Here is a 26673-nt window from a genome sequence, read left to right on the forward strand (position 1 = left end):
AGACTAGGAAGAAAATTAAGAAGTTATTTATTGCAAAACATCCTACTGAGAACGTAGTACTGCTGAGTTTATTTAATGAGCATTAAAATCAGTTCCTTATCAGTTCTAATTGCATAATAAATTCATTGCATTGTTTCCAGAATCAGCACTAGAATACTCTATTAGGAAAAACGTTGCTGGATTCTCTTTTAATTGAGTTCAAACAGATGGTTTAATTTCTGAAATGCTAATCTACTGCTGTGAGTTCTATATTTCATGGCACTTTATTTTTGATTGACACTGAGGGCTACATTTACAAGGCAAAGCCAATCTTGCTCTCTCCAGGAATTGATGCAGGCAGCATAGTACCCCCTGCTATACCACTATAAGCCTGTGAATCACAATCAAGTGTACAGGTCTATCTGTGATGTATCATTTTCACTTCCATAATTTCAGCAAAGAGACTGTATCTTTACAAACTACTGTCTCCCATCATCTCAAAATGTGATGAATCCTTTTATTTAAATCAATACTACAATTCTAGGCTGTGTCATCCTATTAGTTTCACAAACCTACTTTTTGAATTATTCTGTAAATGAATGCCATGGTTGAATATGAGCACAATCACTGCACTGTTATTCTCATACTGAAAAGTAACTATAGAAAAGTTATTTGTCGAGAAAGATGTGGATGAAACACTAGATGAAATTACTTTGACCTCCAAGAGACAGGTGGAGCTGTCGCACATCCTTTTTTCTTCAAATAATTTTGATGGTGAACCAAATGTATCTATATACCAGAAAAAGACTTCAGATTTGCGTAGTGAAAATGCACATAAAAGCATAAAAAGAATTTGCTTTATAAATGTGAGAAAAGCATTCAAGCTAACTAAGGCACAGACCTAGACAATTTCTGAATCAGGGTCTTGACAAGAAAACAGTTCAAGTATTATTTGGTATGAGAACTTCTTCTCTTTGGCGAATTTACAATCTATCAATTGAGAATTACAACCATCCCTTGAGATCAAAAGAACAATGTTATGCATCTAGGTAGGTGCTTGGAAAGAAAACACTGCCTATACCTTAACACCTGAGTGATTAACTTCAGAAAAACGCTACTGAACTAATAATAAACTTGCATAATTTTTGTGATAACATGGTCTTTTACATGTTGTACATTTAGTTACATTAAGATTTTGAGTACAGAGGGCAACAGAGGTTACAATGGAAGATGCATGCATAAAACAAAATACTGGGGTGTTTTTTTGTTTGTTTGTTTGTAAAGAAAAGACTACCAGCAGCTCTGAGCAGTACAAGAGACTGCCACCAGACGTACTGAAAACTTTATACAACCTAGATCCTAAGTGAATAGCACATGAATCATCGGAGTTTCTCTCAAATTAAATGTTAAGCACAAAATTACTGTTTCAACAGTTCTTGGTAAGAGTAATTGATGATTTAATGAAGATGTAAAGGTTAATGAAATTAGAAAAGAGGAGTTAATATACAGTTGCTTATTTCTAACACTTCTTTCCCCTGTTAAAGAAAAGCATGTCTATACATTTTACAGTTCACAAAGATGAATGACTCAGAAAATATATTATGGCAATAATTAGACTGTATAAGGACTAATATTTATGGGAAATCTGCAAACATTTTCAAGCTAAAAATGAAAAGTACTCCAAATTACCATGACAACAAGATTTTAGCTTACTTTGCGGGGTATTTCTGGGTATGCAAGCTTGCTGTTTGAAAAACCTTACATTAAGATGAGTTGATAGTTGTTTACATAATTTTACTTGAAGAAACCAGGAACTACAGAGCCCAATTTACCTCTCACATGGGAGAAACAGAGAAGTAACTTTAAACAAGTCAATGGTGCTACAGAAATCCAATGTAAGCAGAAAAATCTCATACAGATTTTCACTTCAATCGTTTAGAACTCATGCAGACAAAATACTTATAAGTATATATAATGATATCGATGTCGAACAAGTTATTCTTGATGAGAAATAAAAAGCAACATAAAGACATTTTTATTATAATTCCCAAGTTCACCCAATACACTGAGTGGGCCAATTGATCTCAGATATTCGCATGTTTAACTGCTTGTATAACCAGAAGAAAAGAGTACAAAAGTATTTCCTATTATCTAACTCTTATAAGACAGAAGCTAACAACTATAATGACATGATTTCCAGCTTCCTCCCATGTATCTTACACTATGATGGATAATTTCTAGAACCAGATTTAAATATTCCATAATCACCCAAAAGCACGCTCAGTCTTTGTTTTCACAGAGCTGCTAGCAGCATGCATGAGAAAATGCACGTAGAATATTCTGGGATAAGGCTATAAAACATTTCATGTATTTCCCAAAGGAAATTTAGTGTTTTCCACAGCTGAGTAAGTTGGTTTTCAAATTATACAAATCATCCTGATATTGTGCTTCAGTATTACAGGTAAATATCCCCAATCCAATAGCCCATGTTCTTTCTTTGTCCCCTGACAGAGATCATTTGGATGAGAAATGCTATGTGTTTGTTTTTTTTATGTTGGTGGTGGTTTTTTAATTTGCCTTTTTTTTTAAGATGGGAGACAATAATCTCTGCTAAAGTAAGAATACTTTAAGATTCAGAAGAACATCCTGTGTACATAACTGTCTTGAAGCTGCTGACAATTGTGCACAATGAAAAAATGCAATGCATCTATAAAATATTTAAGAGGACCATGAACAAATTTAATTGTAAGTTTCGTTCAAAAGAGAAAACACAATCTCCTCCCAATAACTGGATAAGGGTACCTGCCTTGCACTTAGCCACAGACAAAAAAAAATGAGTTGAGTGTAAGGACCTGCAATGGGTGAAGCACCACTACCACCAACAAAAATTTGGGCCCAAGTCCCAAACTAGATTTAAAAAGCTTTTCATCTCATGAGGAGCAAAGAGAGAATATGCGCTGATAAGCTCCTTACGTGGAGAAGTGTTGCTAATTCTACGTAAACAGTGAAGACCCTTTCTACCTTCTGCTAGGCAGGCTGACATATGTCATAACTATTCTGATATCAAATCTTAGACGCAGTCTTTTGTCTGTCAAAGGGGACATTCCACCCAATTTGCAGTAAGCAGAAAGTGCTCTCTTATGCTTTTGACATCAGGGAGTGGTAGGTATCCTCTTTCCTCTCAGGGTGTTCCACTGCCTCTTGTCCCAGTGAAGCTGATTGATTTAACTGTCCAAAGACAAACCATTAAAAGTGTGCCATCTGGAAGCATGGTTCCCATTAGTCATGCCTATCTTCTCAGTAGGGAAGCTGTGGTACACTTTTTAGTGCCTAAAAGTTTTGTATGCCCTATAACAATTGATTTAGTCTTCAGAAAGCAACAGAGCAGGAAGAGAGGAAGAACTGGATCCTGGGAAGTTTTCTTATTCCTCACACCTTCAACAGGAAAGAAGAAAGGAGTCATTTTCAGGAGGCCAAGAGTGCTGCTGGGCTGGAAGGAGTCCACAGCCATTCATATCATTGAGGCGGAAAGCTTGGCATGCTTGAGAGGAAGCTTTAAACAATGCGAGGCTTAGCAGCAACTGGTGCTGTGAGGGGGAAGCTGTGCAGCACTGAGCAAAGGGCAGGAGAAGCTGGGGGCAGCTCAGAGGGCAGGCAGGCAACCAGCAGAAGCTACACCTGCCCCATATGGCTCACTTTAGTATTTTCTGTAAAAGCAGACACAAGTCAATGCCTGACACTAGCTATTTAAAAATAGGACCCTGTGGTCATTCAATGGCATAAATATTTGAAAATAAAAGATGACTATGTTATTATTACTTTGAACAAGGAAGTAAACAGACAGAAGAACATTTTAGAACAAGGATTCTTAGCTGAAAATTGCCATAAGTCATAAGGCCCCCAACATAAGACTGACACGGACCTGCTGGAGCAAGTCCACAGGAAGGCCAAGAGGATTATCGAGGGGCTGGAGCACCTCTCTCTGTGAAGACAGGCTGAGGTTGTCCAGCCTAGAGAAGAGAAGACTGGGGAGACCTTATAGCAGCCTTCCTAAAGGCCACTATAAGGCCTAAAGGGGGCCTACAGGAAAGCTGGGGAGGGATGCTTTGTCAGGGAGTGTAGTCATAGGACAAGGAGTAACGGCCTTAAACTAAAAGAGGGTAGATTTAGATGTTAGGAAGAAATTCTTCACAATGAGGGTGGTGAGGAACTGGATCAGGTTGCCCACAGAATCTCTGGATACCCCAACCCTGGAAGTGTTCAAGTCCAGGTTGGATGGGGCTTTGAGCAACCTGGTCTGGTGGGAGGTGTCCCTGCCCATAGCAGGGGGATGGAACTGAGTGGTCTTTAAGGCCCCTTCCAACCCATGCCATTTTATGTTTTATTGGTAATAATACGTGGTGTAAAAATCAAATATATATTGTTTCTGTAGATGACCATGACAGCTTTATCTGTACCATGCTGCTGAGTACTATGACAAGACAACCCATTTGGGTTTGGATTACAGGGACTAGGTAGATCTTCTCAAAAGAGCTGCTGGAGCAATGGATCCATCGCTGGTGAGGGCTTTGCAGTATCCCTGGAGCAGCATGAGAAGACTGGAGCTGGTGAAGTGATGAACAGTGCCTTATCAGTTGAGGATCAGCTGCAGACAGTTCAAGAATCAATGCTAAACAATCTGCCTACCATCAGGAGCAGAACTAACATAGCAGGAGCTCTTAAGAACTTTATGACAATTCACCCTGGTGAAAACAGGATATGCCTTTAATGATACTGGTAAAATATATTAAAGCCATCTTCTTCACATTCACCCAAGCTAAATGACAGAATTACTAAACATTCAGGAGAAAGTCAAATATGGAAATTTGGCACTGAAACACCTCAGGAAAAAAATCGTGATAAAGTAGAACTTGGTCACATATATTTCAAGATAGATGTCGGATTTTAAGATGTATGTACTATAGGAAGGCTATTTATTTTTTGAGGTCTTGCCATAAATAAAAGGATATATGCCATACAAGGCACCAAAAGCATTTTATCTATAAGAAGGCTGTAAAAACATATACTCAATTATCTGGAAATCACTTGTGTCCTTCTTTAAACTGTTGGACAGCTTGAGGTAGAGCGTATTGTAAGCTGGAGCCTTTGACATTAAATCTGTATTCCAGCATTGGGGAAAAAAAAGTAAGCACTTGTAGCAACTGCTTTTTAATATGATATTGTGTTAACTGACTACATAAACCATTCAAGTCAAGAAATAGTTTAGTCCCCCACACCATGATTAAACCATCTAGTTGAAATTATATTTATTTTGCTTACTGGTACATTTCTCTTTTCCCCCTCATTCTATGTGTGTGTCTTTATGTATGTTGTTACAGTAAGACATTTAATCAAGCCCTTTTGAAGTGGTAGAGTGGAAACAGCTGTTTCTGACAATGTGCCGATGATATGGGGCTTAAAGCTGTCATGAGCTCCAGACTGCAAGCAGCATTACTATGTGGTTGGGATGGCAGTGACTTGCAGGTCATGGCATCTCCTTGAGGAATGTTTCTAAGCCAATCAGCTCAAAGTGGTGGCTCAAAGTCTTAAGGCTCTGGTGAGCTCTCTTTTATTTAATACTCTTGAGGTCACACTTCAAAGTGCCTTTTCTTCTCAAGAGTCATTGGCCATATGTGGGGGTTCTAGAGCATCTTTTTAAGGATTGGTTGCTTCAAGTTCAGACTTAAAAAATTAGAAATGAAGTTCCATTACACAAATGATGTCTTAAAATTTCAATAACAGCTGGAGCTTAAGTCAGTATCTCACATTCTTGTAAAGAATGGTAGTTTAAAGACAGTTTCTGCATGACTGATTTTTCCACAACAAAGTGAGCTTAAAGCTCACATTACAGAGTGCCTAACAACTTGTTAAAACAATTGCCTGATTTATGAACATTACAAGATGTAGAGCACCTAGAAACCATCTCTGAGTACACTTTCCTCAGCAATACTCCTACTCAGAATAATCACTGCATACATGTCTTGCTGTCCAAGAAACCTGCACTTTCATTTCTTCATGTAATTGCATTTGTTAAAATTAGACTAACATGATAAACACACATCCAAGCCAACACTGCTAGAATGAACACATATGGGCTTCTCACTGCTCTAAAATGATTTTGTTTTGACCATGGAAAACACGCACCGTGGGAATGCATTTTTCAGGAAATATTCAAAGACATCCAGGCACTAGGGAAAATAATCTCTCTAGGTTACCTATAGAGTCGAAGGAGGAACAGAGAGCCCTGTAAGAAATGATTCATAGCAAATAAAAGTAGACTCATTCTCTGAATGTCTTCCTGGATTCCTCCTTAGCTCTCCAGGGGAAAGTCAACTCTGTGAAGTCTACTTGGAAATAAATACACAATTTTGAGAATGCTTGCCTCTTCAGTGAAGATTAAGAAAAACAATTCTCTTTTTCACAGAAGTACTATATTCTACAGAAAGTACCGCTCTTCTGAAATTTGACTGGAAATTACTTTCATAGAGGATAAATAAACATCTACTGTAAATATGGCCAATCATGAACATTATTGAGAGAATCACAGAATCACAGAATCACAGAATCATCTAGGTTGGAAGAGACCTCCAAGATCACCGAGTCCAACCTCTGACCTAACACTAACAGGTCCTCCACTAAACCGTATCACTAAGCTCTACATCTAAACGTCTTTTAAAGACCTCCAGGGATGGCGACTCAACCACTTCCCTGGGCAGCCCATTCCAATGCCTAACAACCCTTTCAGTAAAGAAGTTCTTCCTAATATCCAACCTAAACCTCCCCTGGCGCAACTTTAGCCCATTCCCCCTCGTCCTGTCACCAGGCACGTAGGAGAACAGACCAATCCCCACCTCTCTACAGCCTCCTTTAAGGTACCTATAGAGAGCGATGAGGTCTCTAGCGATGAGAATGGCTAGGTCTAACTCCTGAATAACACTAGCCAGATTTGTTTTTAATTTTGTACCCAAACTGCATTTCAGCTGCTGCTGCTGTTATACCAAAGTGTTATAATTCTTTTACACTTCGTAAAATGAAGGAGTGTCCAAAAGCAAAGATGTTCAGGAAGTGTGTATATACATATATAAACTCACCTGTATTCAGCAGTTACTTTACCCGTTATAATATTTTTGCAAATACTTTATTCATTGTAATAAGGCTTTTCACAGAGAGAATAATTAGTATTTCCAGTATTTTTCAGTCCTATCAGAATTAATTCAATGACGAATTAATTACCACCAATACTACAAAATATAATCTATGTTTGCTTTCTTAAAAACAATGGCTTGCATGTTTCAGAGAAATTTCATTCACCAAAATCAACAGGTACCATCTCAAGCACCTGAAGGAGGAAGACTCTTGTAAAACAGACATGTTTACCACTTCATTGTTCTAGGAACAAGGCTGACCTATTGCGCAGAATGAGGCTTCAAAGATGCCACAGTATTTTCACTGTGAGGGAATGTAGAAACAGATCTCTTGGCAACTGATATTAAACAGATGCACACAAATGTATATATATGTATGTATATATATGGAATTGTGTGTGCATACATCTATATATTACATTGCATTCATACATCTAGTATTTGAATTTTCTACAAAGTGTTTTCAGACAATTAGTGATACATAAAAAAAAAAAATCCTTCAGCAATATATTTTACTTGAAATTAAGATGTTTCTTTAACATCTTGAGTCACATCACTTTGCTGATTCTTCATAAGGCAGTGAGAAGATACAAGGGTTGTATCTAGAATAACAAGTCACACTGTGGGCAGGGCACATTCCAGGCCATTAGAAATCTATTCTCTACACTTTCAAGACGTAAGTATGGCTCCTACATAGCTCTGGACTGGGCCACTGCAGTCTCTCAGACAGTATCTGAACGCACTGTGAGAAGCTGATTGGCTTGACACTAGAGACTAGGCCCTGGCACATTTAATTTTCCAGTACATGTTGCAATTGAGCACACAGGATTTCACTGTGGCCAGCTAATTTGCATTCTACTCTACTTTGGAAAGACCAGGAACTCTGTATGGCCACATCTACTTTATATTGCGTAGTACCTAGAAAACCTCCTTTGAGTGATTTCTTTTTCCCCCGCTCTGAAACTGTTATGGTGGATTTGGAGAGTTAATAAGAAAACAGATGAGAAAGTTGACAACTTTGACTTTCATTCTTGAGATACTGCCCTTGTACAGTTTTCCTCTACCAGTCAATGATGGCAATGAAAATTGATACATCTTGCCCACTCTGCACCATTACAACTATTATTTATGAGAAGTCATGAAACATATGCATATTATGGTTAGCCACAAAGTTATACTTTAGCACCTGTAAGATAAAAGTGAATTCCTTCTTAAAGGAAACTCAACAGGAGTACCTGTTAGATTTAAACTTTAAAAGCAAGATTTAACTTTTCTTCTGATTAACTAATAGTATTTAGATACCAAGATAAAACTATTTCTAAACAGAGAGCAATTATTTTAAGGTAGAATAATGAACTAAGAATTACAAACAAGGCTGACCTTGTTTCTGGGCATGACTGGAAAAAATGTGTTACATTTTTTGCATTAAAAAAAAAAAAAACACTGAAGAACCCTTACAGTTGACAAAAGGAAAAACAGACCCTTACCAGCAAAGTAGGAATGGTGGGATGTTTATCAGGCCAAGGAGGAGGCTGTCACCCTACCTCCAAAATATATGTATCTTACACTACCAGTAAAATAACACACTTTTATGCATGATGATAATGATCTTATAAATCAGAACAATTTAATGTTAAAACCATATTTTGCTTTCCACATGAAAAATTCCTACAGCCAACAAAAGATCATTCAGACATAGCTTCATAACCTCCTATGAAATTTGTCTTAGACAGAAAGATATCTCTATACTAACAAGTGGAATAGCATAACAGAAAGGAAAACATTTGGATGCTAAGGTAATCTTGTCCATGCAATGCATGTTTCATGGGGTTTAATTTGGACTTCCTCTGGGCTATTCCTATTAGCTGCTGGAGTATACTGGATGCATCTTCTGGTTTAGTTTCCTCCCACATATACTCCCATTCATATATTACAAGAAGTGATGAGAAACAGAGTGCAGTAAGTGGAGATGTCTGTGAGATGTGCTTCAAAAGTATGTTCTTGCTCTGAACTGAAATACTTAAGAAGATACCTGCAGAAACACTGAGCTTTACCCTTCGGTTGACTTCCACAGTACAGTTGTGCTAATGGTGTGTGCAATGCACTGGAGAGCCAAGCTAAACAAGTGCTGATTCAATAAATATCTAAGTTAGTAGATAGTTGCCATCTTTTGGTAGTAGCTGTTCTGATTACCTTATCTTTCAAAAATTATACTTGGGTCTTACTGTGTAAAGTTTGTCAGCAATACTTAGAATCACCTAGACTTTACAGTACCACTCCATGAGCCAGAAGCCCTCAGTTACTTCACAGGATCTCTGAGAAACCTCACCCCTATAATCATATTCCTTATGGTACATTTGAATAAACTAATTTTTGAGTTTCTGTGGAACATTTTGAGAGTATGATGAACTGTAGAAAAGAGAAGAGGAATTGTACCAACTTTGAGGGAACAGAGAATTTTTTCAACATTAAAGTACCCACTCAGAAAATGCAAAAGACTTGCACCAGAAAGCCTGCCGGAAAGCACAGCAAATCACAAAGTCTAAAATGTAATCTCACAAAATACGAATTAAAGGAATACATAGATATTGGATTTTTTTTTTAAGAGACTGTGTGAAAATGGAAGTTTCATATGAATAGGTTACTTTATTTTTTTGTACTATATTTTTTTAGCTTATTTTGAGTTTTAGCTAGTGTTAGTTTGGGGTTTTAGGCCCCAAAATTCTTTAGTTTTAAGACTGTATTTTTTTGCCATTTTTTTTTAATGAAAATGCTAACCTGTTTTCAAATTAAGCACTATAGAATTTCATGACAAGAATGTGTTCTGTACTTGATACCTTCAATAGACAAAGTATGAGAGTTTAAAAATAATTCCTGTCCCATTTATATCCGTGAGTGGTGGTTTCTCCCAAAGTCCAAAGGTAATTGAAAAGAAATATAACATTGAGTAAGAAATGGTAAAAAGAAAATATTTTATTCCTTTAGTTCCTGATGCAATAAAATTGGTAATGAGCTTTTATTTTCTTTAATAGGGCGCTCATATATTCCTACATATTTCCACTTCAAGGAATAAGCATTTCTTTGATTTTGTACAACCATCTTTAAATTTGTTGAACAACAACATTTTCCACAAGTTCCTGACAGAGGAAAAGGCATAAATGTATTATTTAAAATGCCTTAAATAGTAGATCACAGAATACACTTTCATTATCTTTTTACTAGTGAAAATAGCTGGAATTAGGAGAGCTTTCCAAACTTGACACATTTAAAAGTAGATAAATAAATCTAAATCTATAAATCTTTTTCAAATATGTGAGCCAAGTATGACTTGTTGCTGGAATACTACACTAAGATAACATGAAAATGTACTGATTGGTCTAGCGAATGCGTGGCTTTATCTGACTACCCTATAATTGACCATATATGATACAGGCCAAGAGATCAAACATTCCAGCAAGAAGTCTCTCCTCAGCATAAACAGTTCAGCACTACAGCACATTCATCAGTTTAAGTAATGGATATCATTAAGGAAGTACTTACATTAGGTCTTAATCCTGCTGCCATTTCATAATATTTCTCAGCTTCTTCATTAAGACTGGCTTGTCTATCAGAACAGAAAAAAAAAAAAAATATATATGTATATATAATTACTCCTCATTTTCCTTGGGTTAAAATCAAACAAACAAACATACAAAGGCACACCTAAAAAAATACTGCAACTATTCCCCACCATTTAAGGATATTACCTTAACAAATACCCAAAATATCTAAAAGATTGTAGTTCAGTATATCCATTCCATCTGATGAATCCTCTTTGTGTACCTTATTTTCTTCTTAGTGTTGAAAAGGTACATAGTGTTTCTGAAAATTAGTGCACACTGGAGAGAACTGCAGAAGGCTAAATACTCTTCTGAGTGCTGCTGAGATGAAAGCACTGATGTACCAGTCTTCACCAGAGGAAAATCTGGCTTATTTTTTGTAATTATCCATACTTTAACAGTGAATTATTAAGCTACATGTTACACAATAACATAGTTCATTTCTTTCTGCTTCTCCAAGAACACTGTTATTCAAGAAAAAAAAATGCAGAAAATACAAGGATTTCTTAAAAATAGGTTTCTATGATTCAGGGAAATCATTTACATGAGTTCTCATTTCAACACCTACTCACATCAGACCAAGATTGGGTTTAACTTTGACATCATATTGCATGGGAATAAGACGAGTCTCCCACCTCTTTTTCTTTTACTTTCATATAGATGGCGTCTACATTCTCCTAGTAGTTTAATTTTTATATCTTCATTCCCTGACTTTTAATTTTAATGCATTCAAATGAATGCAGTATGTTGCCAAAGAAATCCAAACACATTTTTTTTTGCTCACCAGGCCCTTTTTATATCTTCTCTCAAACTCCTTTCTTCTTCGTCTCTACCTTCTTAAATTCTCTCAAAATTTTCATTGTGGCCACTGGCTGAAGGAGTATCTCTTAATCACATACATGTTATGAGAAAGATGGTAAATATGTAGGAACAACCAGCAAGCTACATATCTTTTGCTATTGTTTTGTCACAATATTGAAGCCAAGGAGAAAAAAAAATATAGAGAGAGTTATCTGTCTTCATATGAGATCTTTTTTTGTTATGTGATTACAGATGCATTTGTATGATACAAGTGAAAAATTAGAAAACAAGGATAATACAGGCTAGGATGGATTATTTTTTTCTTTTTCTTCCCCTTCCAAGAACAGTAATTAGCTGAGAATACGTCAACTGAGCACTTGTATCTGGAGATTTTGTTAGTTACATATGATGTTTTACATGTTCTGTTGTTCAGTGATCAGTTTGTGTTTTAATTTTGTATTCCCATCCATGAAAATTTTAAATATTAGCCACAATATACATGATAAGCAGTTAATTCCAATCAACATATTTTGAAAGACAGTTATTGGTCTTGGGAAGAGAAAGGGAGGATGGATAATTCCTTTGAAGTTTCTCACATATTTCACATGCAGCCTGAAACCACTTCCTGACTAACAATTTACCACGTACAACCCAGTTGATACCTGTTAACTGTTTTATATTACTTTGCACATGCACCATCAACACAGTGGTTGCTTTGCTGTGGTTAGAAATAGTAGAATGTCTAAAAACACTCATTTAACATGCTTCTGAATCACTCCTGAGGGGCATTAGTAGCACTTGAAACTACTGAAAAAAATATATATATCATACTTCCAAATTTCAGGACTTACTACAAGGCACATAAATTGAAATATGTCACACAGTGGTTTTTTTTTCTTTTTTTTTTTTTTTTTTCCCTGTTTACACAAAACAGTCAGGAAACAAAGCATTTCTGAATGTAGTGAAAACCTGTACATGTAAGGTGCCTTACCCAGGGGCAGACACAGACCATACATTTCAGCTCAAAAAAGTGTTGTTGGCACATAAATGTAGACCAAATTAAAATCTTGTCCTCTTTTAGCCCAGTGGTGGAAATACATGGTTTGCTTTCCTCCCACATGCACATACCAATCATTAATTTTCAAATCGAAATCAATTTAAATTTATAATTATCTATTAAAAATGGTTTATATAAATGAACATACACCAACTAATCTGTTCAGGAAAATGCCAGTTCCATTACTGAGGCATTCAGCAACTGCTCCTTTAGTTAAGATACGGGAGAATTCTGGTTCACATTTTCACTGGAGATCTACGCTAGAAATTCATTATGTTAAACCCTGGAATGGGTATCCCTTGGGAAAAATAAAAGGCACAGGGGTAGGAAATTGCAGTAACCCTATGCCACTAAGCAGTAAAGGGCTCTGGATCAATGTCAAAAAAGGGAAGGACACCACTAAAGGAAACATAATTCACATCGCAGTAAAACATTAGACAAAATGCTGATAATAAAACAGAAAGGAAGGAAAAGAAGTAAAGAGAAGTTGGGAAGACAGAGCCCTTTTTATACTTAAGATGTATATTTCAACCTGTATTCCAAATCTTTTCATGAGGACTGTCCTTGAAAACACATCTGATTTCCCCAATTAACATCTAGCATTCAATCTTATTTCAAGGGACAAAAATGTTTTATCTCTTTATTCTCTCATCTCTCTCAACCTGAGCCTTCAGACCTACCAGCTCCTGTGTTGTGTTCCAGGTGATTGCCAATGACACTTCCTAAATGTGCTGGACAACACATCACTCTTAGGTTCTCCTGACACCCAGTTACATTCCACTTACATTCATTTTAAATGTTTATGCTAACCACTGGAAAAAATATTGCTTTGAGAGAAAAACTACACCAATGTTTAGATACATAAACTGGCTTAGATACATAAACAAGTGAATGGAAAGGGCTATTTTTAAACTGCCAGTTGCTTGGCCTAAAGCTTCAGGCTGTTAATTTTAATTTATTTTTTTTTTTAAGTGAAATCATGGATAACAGTCCCACTATGAAAAAGACATTTTTATGAAAGAGATTGCTATTTAATAGTACAGATTTTTGATACTTGTCATTCTTAATAGAACCTTTTGTGTCATACTAAAATTATAATGACATTCCATACATGTAACCCTTCATCCATATTTTCAGCTTTACAACAATTACAAGATTTTACATGGATGATATACTTAGCCATACATATACATATGTAAATACACTGATAGCAATTACATAGTGAATAAAATCTGTGTAGGCAACAACATAGGGTGAACTGGTATCTGCGAGACTGTGCCAGCAACTACACCTTATGTTCAGTCAGTGTGTCTGGCAAGCCAAAATACTCTCATAGAAGTTCACTGCAAGATGAAGACCAAGTCACATAGCACTGCTTTAATTCAAACTTCTGTTTTTAAATAGCCAATAAGCATGCAATGACTTCATGCAATACAATGGTTGCCCAGAGCAACCCATTGTCTTACAGAAGCGTGAAAAAAAAATATTCCTACAAAAAAGTACTTTTTAGCAAAACTCTTCTTCCTATGCTTGTTTTCATTTGAAGACAATGTGAAGCTCTTTTCCTGTTTCTAATTAGTACAGCGCTGTCACTACACTGCCATTCCTCATTCTAAAAGCAACCATCTCTTAGTTTACAGGAAACCTGTCTCACCTGAGTACACAACTGCAAAGTGAAACAACTCTGTTAACAGATGACTCCGTCACTGAAGTTAGAGCCACCACAAGGCACTCCCAATATATATGCTTCACTACACTCCATTCAGATGTATCTAGCCTTGCTGAAAGGTTTCAAGCTGAGTCTATAATCAAGGGCACAGCAAACACCACAAAAGTAAAACACACGAGCAGTTACTACTGTTTTAAGAACCACCTCCAAAACAGCTACATAACCCTTGAATAAAGCTGTCTGAAAACCAAATTCGGTGAGAAAACAAATTTTACAGGCAAGAACTATTCAAGTTAAAAGTTACCAGACTGTTGAAAATAAACGATTACATTCATCCCACATCTCACTTCTCTTACAGGTGACTCAATTCATCTAACATTGCATTATCATGATCCTACAGAAATCACCTAGGCAAAAAATGATTAACCATTTGTGTAATTAGGAAAAAGAAGGTTCATTAATAATGCAAACTTGACCTCAGCTTCAGATTTAGTCACACAGACAGGATGTAAACAGTGTTGGAATATCTGACAGAAGGAGCTGGAATCTTTATTGTGACTGCAAAACTGAGAACAGGCTATCTAAAATACAGCTATGGCATTAGGACACAGTTAACAGTTCTGTTGCAAATTTAAGAAGAACAAACATTAATTCACAGCATCCCAGTCTATGCCTTGTTCAGATTTTTCAAAAATTGTTAATTACTGGTATAGAAAACAAATTGAACTTGGAGGGAATACTGTGATTTTATCCACCCAAAGCAGCTGTAGCCCAAATTATAAAGAATTTGTGTGCAATTCTAAATAAGCATCTTCATGTTTCTAAATCTCCTGACACACCATGGGGTAATGTTGGAAACAGGATAATGACAAGAGGGAAAGATGATACTTCCCTAAATCAACAGTATGGCACTGGGAAGAATATTCAGTCAATATTTAAATATTAGAATTTACAAAAAGAAGAAAAAAAAAAGAGCTACTGCTATTACCTTCCCAGACATTTCGGACACCCTGCATCACCCACTTCAATATCAATTTCTTTCTCTTAATCCACAACAAATCTTTAAAATATATCCCTCCTCCTCTCTCACAACAGTTTACTTCCATGCCTTGTGAACTTCTATATTTTCTACCTAAGAGCTGTGCAGTACATTCAAAATTCTTACTTACCAATCAGTTTTTATAGATCTCTATAGCAACCTCAATAAGTGTTGTCTGCCTACATGAAACTGCTATATTTAATAATTTCAGCTTTTCATTTATGACCCTCTTGAGCATCCACCTGTACCATAGCTTCTATCTTTCGTACTCTGTGCCAGTCTGAGTACCCCTTTCTTTTCTTCATTCATTTCTTGGTATCTGCTTTCCGCTTGGAATCACCACAGATCTCCTTCATTCTAAATATCCTGAAAATCAGCTTTCTCTGAAGTCCCGCAGACTCATAATGGATTTGTAGTTGCTGTCCCAATGTATGAATACACATTCTCTTTGTCCAGTTGCTATTATGTAAACAATGTATTGAATAAACTGCTAAGTAAAGCAGTAAACCAAGGCAGACAGCAGGATTGTAACATTTTAGTAAAAATCATTCAAATCATTATGCATGCGGTTTTAAGGAAAAACTTGGCAGAATTTGACTTTACCACCCTGACTCTTATTAAATCATCCAGACCAGCTGAGTCTTCAAGAGCCTACTAAGAAGCCATTACAGTTTTCCACAAAGAAAGATGAGTATTTAAATGGAAAACTAGATCAACTAGGTATCACGTAGGAGCACAGATAGATTCTAGCTAAGCTAAACTATCAGTACATTTTTTTTTTTAAAAAAAGGCTTTGGCTTAGTAGTTGTTTTGTTGTTGTTTTAAGGTTCTAATTTGTGCTTAGAGTTAAAATAGAGGATGCCATTCAGAGTCCCTGAGCTCAATGCTGGTTGAAACCTCCTAGAAGTGTCCAGTCCCAACCAGACCAAGTAGGGTAACCACGGCTGATGTACAGTACAGCAGCACAGATCTTACACTGAGAGTGAAACAATACTCACATCCCAGTGTAAAGATATGCCTTAGAGACCTGAGGTGCTTCAGTCAGTGGTCACAGAGACAGTCATGCAGTAAGCCTATTGCTAAATAGTACTGATGTATGCCAACACATTTTATAACACACTCCAAAAAAATCACACCATTTTACACAATTAAACTATCTGCCACAACACACTCACTGAAATCAGCAGGAGTCTGGCTCTCTGCATCCTTCTGGATTCAGCTTTCATGCCTAACTTACTATGATTCTGTCTATGAATTTATTTCATTAAACTAGATGTTTTAACTTCCTGAATTGTACATTGAGGAGACGTTTTCAGAAAATAATCAGGAGGAAGGAAAAATAGTGGATACACCTGTTGCAGGTCAAACCATTATTTATCAGTGAACCATTTGACTGGGCTTCTTTTCTAATCTATAAGCAGTAAGAGCTATATCTCAAAGAACGTTTTGGGTCTTATTTCAAAATCCTGGTATAAAAAACTTCATTCTAAAACACAGGCCACTTGGCTGAAGCTGATTCTACCTTCTTTTTAATATCACTTTCTTTTCCTTTCATTTCATATCCTAAATGTTAAAAGTACAAACAGCCAAGTGACAGATCTTCATTAGAGAAATAATCTCAATAACTGTTTTATGCTAATGAAGTATATTTTTTATTTCCTTGTCATGCATTTTCTGAGCATAGATATAATCTAAATGAAATCAAGTATCCTCATAACTGTCAAGTCAACAATAGATAATAATTAGATAGTTATCCTAGAAATAAGCATGGAAGATACCTATTACAGTAATGTGAATTTAATGATCGTGTTCAGGCAGAAGCTCAATGTTACTGAATATCCAGGTCTACCAGCTTTAAAAGGAAAAAAAGGCAACTAAAATTTTATTCATTTCAGATATGAGAACAGAATTAAATATGACTATATTTTAAATCATAGATTCTGATAATATTAATTGCTCCTGTGTGTCTCAAAGTCAGCATTAGCCTGAGAATATTTAGATGTCTAATCATCATAGTGTTCCCTATTGATATTAACACAAAAGGTGATATTTCCAATATTCTCTAGTTACCTCCAGATCTATAATTTGCAAATGCTATGCATCCTAAATCTTTAGAGATCAGATGAAAGGAAATCCTGCAGAATGTTCTTCACAAAAGAAACAATTGTTCTTATATGCAAGTAAAAAGAACTACCTACTTGTGAACAACAGAAGTTGTAAAGGCAATAAATTATGAGCTAGCACATAAAAAATTAGAAATAGATAGTCCTAATCCCACAACACTTTCATTCCAATTCTTTTCATCTTATTAGAGATATTGAATTATTCAAAACAGTCCCTGAGCTTTAAAAATAAACCCTGTGTAAGCAAAGGCTGTAAAGACTTTTTCCTCCAAAAGAGAGGAAAATCAAGTAAGACATGTAAAGGCACTAACCTGAGCATATGGGCTGCATTGAAAACAACATCGAATTCTGTATTATCGAGTTCAGCTGCTTTCTTTGCCATCTCAGCTGCTTCTATTAGACGGGATTCTTCTAGGAGGAACTGACCTGGAATGGAGTACATGAACATGAATTCATGTAAAACAACTGATAGGTAATACTTCAGAAAATACAGATACAAAAAAAGAATTAAAAAACAAAACCAAATTAGATGTCCCACACTCAGTGTTTGGTCATTTGTTGATTTGCTCTGTATTGCAATATATTTAAAATGTAGCAAATACAGAAAAATCCAGTAGATATGATAGGAATAACTAACTGCAATATTTGCAAAAGATATTTATGATTAGGAAGAAAGTTACAGTAAAACTCAGCTGTCAAAGAACAATACCCTTGATCTGTGAGAGGCCTGTCTTCAAGAACCTGCCCTTCTGCTTATAGTTATACTGCTCTTTGCTTCCTCAGAGGAAAAAGAAATAAAATCAAATAGCCTCTACAAGCAAAATATATTCCCATTTTACAAGAATATCTCGAAGATCATATAAAATATATTTTTTACTTCTACATACATATACGCAAACATGTTTCTCCAGCTTTAGAATTATAAGCAATACTTTGCTTTAAAAGGATTGTATATGTATACTTTGATGAACTTACATTTTATCACATATATCAATGACTCTAAAAGAATTGCAGTTTTTTATGTTTCCTAAGTAATCCTTACTTTTCACGTAAAAACAAACAAAAACAAAACAAAACAAACAACAACAACAAAAAAATGAAGATAGCTAAAATCATGTGATTGAATCTTTACAAATTGCAATATTGTAATCATTACACCAAGTTAAGACAGAGAAGAATAAATAATTTAGCATTAAGCAAACTTCAGCTGAAGTATAGTAGTTTCAAAAGATAAACAAATAACAACTAGTAAAACTCAACAAAAATGAGTTTTCCTTTGAAGAAGAAGAAAACACTTTGGAAGCTACTCAAACCACCTTAGTTCTACTCCTTTTAATGACTTTTTCACACCTAATTTGTAAAACATGTTATTTTTGGATCAAGGACTTTTCAAAGGGTTTCAGCTGTCTAGACTTTGTGTCTGCATAACCTTATATTTGGAAAAGCCATCTTAAAGTATGGTGATTATATGCTCCAACATCCCATCCTTCCTTTTTTATCTTACTTTTGAAAAATAAGATCACCCATCCAAAAGTCCACGAAGCCATCACTGGCCACAAAGCCTCTTCAGGAACAACAGTCCATGAACAAATGAGTTACCTCTCATAGTAAGGGATTTTCTTTCTTTCTTGCCTCCTTTCCTCATACATTCCCTGTTGCTTTCTATATACATTTGCAGAAAATCCACTTAACCAGAGCCAGCAAGGTCTGTAAGGGCACAGTGAATCCAGTAATGCTTGGGTACAATGAACATATTTGCAGAAGGAATTATCTCAATACCAAAAGTGATGAAAGACAGCTTTCCCAGCTTTTTGCTTTTTCTCCATGGATACATTTCAACTTGGCAAGAGATGGGAGATTCTTTACTCAGACGGTCACCTATGTCTTAGATATTTAGATCTGCAAAGTCTCGGAAAAACATTCACGTCTTACTGCATTCATAGCATAAGCCTTGCTTGCTTTGGTTACATCCACTCTCAGATATGCACCATCCTTTCATGCACTATGATGTTTTATGTTGATTCCAGAAAAAAATGATTTCCAAAAAGGCTTTCTTAGAACAGCGAGAGAGAAGGGAAAAACATAAAAAGAAAACATACGAGAACAATTTTGATCATAAGAAATTAATTCATCTTCAGAATTGGAAACCAGTGCTTGAGCCATTAATGGAAGTCTCTTATGAGGGAGAAAATGTCAATATTTTCTCTCTTTCCTCATGTCAAGATGGGGAAAAAAATGGGACAAAAGTTACTTTTTTTTTCTTTTTTCTTTTTTTGGTACCACATCAGGACATGCTTTATATACAGTAGGACAATCTCTGAATCTGAAAATTCTCAGACAATCTACCAATTACAATTGGCAGTTCTTATCCCCTGATTTGGCTGAATTCTTTGAAAAAAGCTTTAACTGATATTCCAATTCACTTTCAAACGAACTGAAAGAGCATCCCTAACCTTTAGGTCAATGTCAAAGCAAACCAGCCTTAAACTGTTAATATTGTGTGTGTTTTTTTCTGTTGTTGTTGTTTGGTTGGTTGGTTTGTTTTGTTTGTTTGTATTTAATGGAATGTACTGGATTTGGAAAACGAGATGATAGTAACTGGATGTACTCTTTATGCAAGGAGCACACAACCTTTTAGACTTCAAGATGTACTGAGCCTTGAAGATTATTCTGAAAAAAAATAAGAAAAATATTTTGCAGCTTAGAACCTGAAAATAACGTCAACTGATCATTAGGCTAATTAATTCCAAAAGGGTGGAATAAAATATTTATTTATTGTCTTCAACAAAAATAACTCAAGGATTTTTAGGGAGAGATCTTCAGAACCGTACTTCTAGCTGTCTGTATGAAACATTTCAACACTGGAGCTCAACAGAGATGTTATCTTAGGTATATTTATAACTAGCCTGAATGTAATAGAATGTAGCTGGTACATTCAACTTAATGTGACATAATCAACAAATTTCTCGACCGCGATTTACTTTATTAAAACAGTAAAATTCTTTCACTTCATCCACGTAATTACTAAATTACATTTTTGGAAACCTTTTCAAACCAGTACTAATGGTTTACTGGCTGTCTTAAGTAACATATACTAGGTTAATTCTTAGCTCTTTAAGAGGTCTATAATGTCAACATACTACTAAAAATATTATGAAATTCCTACATGCTTTAGGATTACTACAAGAAGGCTAATTTAGAATAGGACATCATTATTTACATTTACTGAAAAGCAAGTGCATTGCTAGATGCTTTAGCTAAAAGCTTATTTTTATTAATTGCTTTTTCTATGACTCTGGCTGCATACATTCCATTAGTCTACATGGACATATCAAAAATGTCAGCAACAACTCTAAACTAATGTTTTAAATTGTTAAAAATGGAATTCACTCTCCGTTTACTACCAGGACTCTTAAGAGTGTCTCTATAATAGGATTATTATTTTATATAACATATTAAAGGATTATCTTTACTACAGTTTTACCAAAGCTGTCTAAAACAAATTGCAATTAATCCATGACACCAACTAAGTACAAGTAAAACTTTCCAGAAAACTCTTGACTGCGCATTCCCATAAACAAGTCTCTCTCCTGCACTGAAGGGTTAATAACAGTGGAAATACCTCATGTTAAGTGGATAGGTAGCAGATGACACATGGCAACCTCCTGAAACCAACCGTAGCATCATTTACACCCAAACTCTTAGAGAATTCTGACTGCAAACAAGAGAGGAGAACACCCTGCAACTGCCCCACTCATTTCCTAAGTAGAGGTAATTTAATCAGAGGTTGCTGATTAAACATTTACATAAACTGACTGGGCTACAAATATAAATGACTGCTACCTTTTCAGTCTAGTGGAAAAGTCAACACTTGAGTGTACAGGTGTGTGGTGGGCTGCCGTAACCAGAGCCAAGCACTCACTTGCTCACCCCCCAGCATGATGAGGGGACAGTAAAGGAAAAACAAAAGCAATAAAATTTGAGGTTCAAGATAAAAACAGTTTAATATGTGAAGGAAAGAGGGGAAATAAAAAAAAAAGACAAAAAGAAAAAAAATTAAAAAAAAAAAGACAAAAAAGGAAATTGCTCACTGCTTCTCATATGTGGACTGATGCCCAGCAAGTTGTTTAATAAAGGTCACCTTAGAAGCCAAAAATCCTCTTTTTTCCTCTACTCCAGTTTTTATTGCTGAACATAACACTATATGCTATAGAACATGCCTTTGGCCAGCTTAGGTCAGCTGTTCAAGCTGTGTCCCCTCTCAGTCACTTGCCCACCTCCAGCTTACTCACTGCAGGGACAGAGTGGGGAAAAGAGAAAGCTTTGATATTGTGCAAGCACTGTTCAGCAGCAGCCCAAATGTTGGTGTGTTTATCAGTGCTGCTTTAGCCACAATCCAAAACACAGCATCATCCAGGCTGTTATGAAAAAAGTTAACTCCATCCCAAACAGACACAGTAGAAGGTGGAAACTTTCAGTTAAGAATTGAGATTTGCCAGGTTCTCCTGAAATGCAAACCAAATTTATTCACACATCTAAATTTGATTTACAGCATCTAAGTAGAGATAACCCATTTTGAAAACATTAGCTACAGCTCCTTTTAAAATGATACACTAAGTTCATGCAAGAATGAACTGGACTGGCAGTTTAGTGCTGCACTTTCTTCATTAAAAAGCCGACTTCTGAACTTTTTCTGTCAATGCTATAAAGATGTGTTTTCCCAAGAGAAGAACACTAGGCAGGGCAAAATACTGGCAGAGTGTTAACGTGGATCAGAAAGTTTGATCCACAAGCCCCTGGATCCAGGAACCTCTTGTGTGGGTCTAAATTTACATGCAGGATTTTCTTCTTTGAGAGGTAGCTGGCAAACTGCGTGATTTATGAGACACTGCCCAACATCATATACAGAGCTCTCTTATTGCAGGTGTCATGAATCTGAGTTTTGCCAACAGCATAAATTATGGTAGCCTGATTGTTTTTTGGAATCAGAACCAGCTTTTTAGAAAACAGTTTTCTAGAAGCTCTGGATCCAAGATTTTCTTCCTTCAAGGAATGAATATTTCTCATTGCTGTTCCAGAACAAGAGTGGGAAATCCACAGTCCAGGTCCAGATGTGATCTTCAACAACACTTTTCTTTGTCTGGAGCAGCATTACTACTTTAAATAGAATTTTCCATCTTTGATAGATAGCACAGAGATGAGTGTAAATGTGTAGCCAAGAGTTCTTAAAGACCTTTGACGAAAGGGAACTAAGTCAATACTTCACTATCCTCTTAGTTATGTTTCTCTTTCCTCTAAAGTCTAAGATACCTAAGCATCAGAAATAGTATTAAAAATGAAGGATCCTGTACCTACGGCTTTGTTCAAATTTTTTCTTGCAAATCGTCAACAGTGGTTTTGAGTCTATATTGGACTGGAAAAAATGTTAAGACAATATATGCAATCTACTTGTCTCTGAAAAAAAAATAATAGAATATATATAATTTAAATACATAAATAAACTAAACTAAACTAAACTAAACTAAAATAAAACAAAACAGTTTCCAGTTCCCAGTGGTTGAAAAGAACTGATTTTCATCTTCTGACAAAATTTTTAACAACTATTCATCCACAGAGATGAAAGCATACAGCTTTATCCTGTATAATTCTTCCTCTAAAATTAGCATGAACATTTGTAAAGCATTTTGTTAAGACATGTGCTAACACCAGTTTAAAAGCCATAAACTGAACTGGTAGTTCTGCTACTTTGTTGTAATATAAAAGGTATTAATTGGTTGTGATATGCCTGTGTGTAACAATCTTTCATGTTCAGAGCACAAGCGCACTAATGCCTGCCTCAAGAATTGGCTTCAACTATTCCCTACCGGCACTATGATCTTCTATTTCACTAGATAAAAGTGAAAGTTCCACCAATCTTTCCTTAGTTGAAAAGTTCATTCCCTTTTGCTCACTGGGAAACATTCAAAGATACTTTGTACCAGAACAGAGAGGGTTTCTGACACAGTGCATCTTGCTACTACTACTTTTAAAAAGAAACATTCTGAATGTTCTGGGGATGCTCTTGGGTTTTCTCTTACAACTTGCTTCCAGCTTGCTTTCTTGTCCTGATATCTTTACTAATGCAGGAAAAAAAAAAAAAAAAAAAAGAGTAAACTACCTTCTGAATAAGAAGGAAGAAAATTTCTAATCCCACCAGGGAGTAGTTAGCACTTGCTTTTTTAAATAGATATACCTTTGTCATCAAATCTTCTGCATTTTATCATCTTCAAAAGAGTATTCTCCTTCTATGGCAGCAACTTAAACAACTATGTTAACATGAGAAGTGGATATATCAAGACCATAAACTCAAATGTCAGATCTGTTTATAATAAACTTCACTAGTGGTTCTTTCAGCACATTCAACACCGAGGATTTGAAGCCTAATATTTGTTGAAGCTTTCAAAGCACTTAGAGTTCCATTGAAACCAAAACAGATATCAGGTTCTGGGTGACTTCACACATTTTGTGAGTCTTTGAAGCACACAGAAAGGCTACAAGATCATGTCTTGAGAACTGAATTACATTCTTATTGGCATGAGCAGAACCGTGACTGAAACCACCACTACCTCTGTGGCAACCAGGAGCAAAAGAGCAGATGAAAAGTGAGATTTCTCTAAATGGAAAAATTTTGATAGTATGCTGGGGACTAAATGAGAGGAAAGACCTTGCCTCTGAGTTGATATCCAAAACTTTTTGGGTGATGAATCAATGTTGCAAGATGCCAAGTCAACAGACATGACCTAATGTAACTGTTTCCTCTCAGAGTTTCAAAACAGATTCATTGGCTGTGAATGAGCATTTCCCAGAGCAAGGGAATGTTTGCTTAAAGATCTTGTTTTCAAGGCCTGTTAAGACAATTTCTCACTGAATGTGTAGGATGTGACAGGGAAAACAAAGATGAACTTACATCACCTAGGATCACCTAGATGGCAGCAGCATTCCAGTTTGTTTTACTGTTCCTTATATCCCATTCCATCTTTCCACCTGCTCTCTGGCTTTCTTTCTGAAAGGACTGTTGGGGAGTCTATCCCCTCAATTCTTTTCTACCAAGAAGATTATTCAGTGCAAATAAAATGAATACAAAGACTATGCAAGCCAGTGGATGCTGCAACATCAATATCGGCACTGGCTTAGAACGGTCCTCTTTTATTAGACTTTGTCTGAAAAACTTATCTGTTGCAGTTGTGCTAAATATACCATTGGATGTGATCCAGAGCAGAACCAGAGATAACAGAGAAAAAATTAAATTGCAAGCCTTTGGGACTCAATGACTGAGCTTGTGACCACATCTGGATCACTACAAGCTCTCACTAAAACATAAAATTGATGATGAAAATGTATAATGCAGAGGACCTGATGTTTTTACAAAACCAAAGCTAGATTCTGGACCCTATATAATTCCCCAGACACCTGGTGATATATAAGGTTTGGAAAAGAGATATTTGGATAGGAAAGAACTATCCAGTTGTGCTTTTGTAGCACCTCCATGCTCTGTCTTCAGAAATCTTCATAATGAGTTGGTACTCATAGGTCAGAACACATAATCATTAACAAGTCTCTGGGGATCATTGCACCACAAGCTTTTTCAGTTCCTGTAGAAATTCCAAATTTTGGCAACATGAAAGACGCATAAAGACGCATTTCTAGCACTGTCTCTGATCTAAAATTTCTACACGATAACTCTTGAACAGTCTAGCATATCGTGCTGAGGAAGCAGAGTCAGCCACATATTCAGGATGTCAGAATGATTAGATTTAAGGAGAAACTCAAGGGGAGAGCCAGAAACATGTACATTCCACAGCATTTAGGGTCGTTGACCTAGCTTGTTTGGAAATACTCCACTACATTCCATCACTTAAGCGATTGGTTCTAAAGGGATTTTGGAATAAATAGTTATTAGAGTGCTTTGTAATAATCTTCTTTTAATGTTGTATGATAGCAACAGCCTAGAGAGCAGCAAAAAGGACTTGACAATTTATGCACATATGTCTTTGTATGCTCATTAAAGTTACTCACAGCTGCCAAGAAAAATGCAAACAAGACTTAAAACTAGTATATTCTTCCAAATAGTTCTGTTTCTGATACATCTTTCTTGTTCAATTTCATTTTGGAAGTAAGAATTACTGTCTATGTTAATAGCAGCTGAAGATTTTCTTAAATCAGAGTTATTGGAAAGTTCTGGGAGCAAAAAGGTTGGAAGATTAGTGAAGTCTTTACGCGAGCCAGTTACATCTCTCTTCCTGTTTTAGGTCTATGAATCTTGTCTCCCTTGAATAACATTTATTGATATTGTAGGAGCAGATACAAGCTGTATCCCAAGCATCTTACTTTGACAGCACTGTATGCACAAGATGGAGAGATTCCTTCTTAAAAAGTACATGTGTTCTATCGTAAACTTGTTCTTATAGCTTCCCTACAAGATTATGACATATTTAGTGTTAGGATTTCCAAAAGATTTTAAAAGGTAAGAAAACCTTTCATTTGCTGAAAGGTTCATGAGTGCATATTGGCAAGGCTGGCAAAGTGACTTAGTGATGGACATACTGCATCTGCTTGGCCCTCACCCCATCACATCAAGGAATTTAATTTCTCAACACACAATCACCATGTAGCATCTGGTGTTCCCAAAGGAGCGGATCCATGCACTCTTTTATTTATCACTCAGCATATACTGCACTTAGCCAATCTGACAGTTGGACAAATGGACAATTCATTCACTGGAACTACACACTGTGAGGTCAGTTTTATTCATTTCATTGATGAAGATAAAAACTGACCTTCCTATGGACTTAGTTGACATTTCTTCAATTGGCATAGAAGTTTCTTGAAGAAATCAGTAAGACCTCATACCTAGGTCACAGCTGATATTTCTCTTTCCTATCAATAAAACTTTGATGTTTAATTTTTCATTATGACACTGTTCTCTTCAGAAGATCTTTTCCTTACATATTTGGGAGAAAAATGAAGTTTTCCTAGGCTGCTCTTCAGGCAATGAAGAATAAAGACAAAAGAATCTAGCACTGTGAATAATTTAACTACATGTAAGGATTATACATACATCACGTCTAAGAAGAAAATTGAATGCACATATGTAAATATATGTAAATTTTCACAGTAACACATGTATGACAATAAAAAAATGTGTTTCAAAATCAACTGCTATCATCTTTTGACATGAAAAAG

At 35.9% G+C, this 26673-nt stretch overlaps 1 protein-coding gene across 5 annotated transcripts in view; it reads right to left on the bottom strand.

Moving 5' to 3' along the window:
• The window catches only part of TMTC2 (transmembrane O-mannosyltransferase targeting cadherins 2), a 253812-nt gene that overhangs the window by 13612 nt on the left and 213527 nt on the right, over positions 1-26673 (bottom strand). For all 5 annotated transcript variants that reach the window (XM_080569816.1, XM_080569814.1, XM_080569817.1 and 2 more), the window contains 2 exons: positions 17763-17877; positions 10704-10767 (listed from right to left, as the gene is read on the bottom strand). In XM_080569816.1, coding sequence (XP_080425942.1) covers positions 10704-10767; positions 17763-17877 — 179 coding nt within the window. The remainder of the gene's footprint in view (positions 1-10703; positions 10768-17762; positions 17878-26673) is intronic.

Source organism: Anser brachyrhynchus (assembly GCF_964034855.1).
Source record: "Anser brachyrhynchus genome assembly, chromosome: 1".
NCBI classification, from domain to species: domain Eukaryota; kingdom Metazoa; phylum Chordata; class Aves; order Anseriformes; family Anatidae; genus Anser; species Anser brachyrhynchus.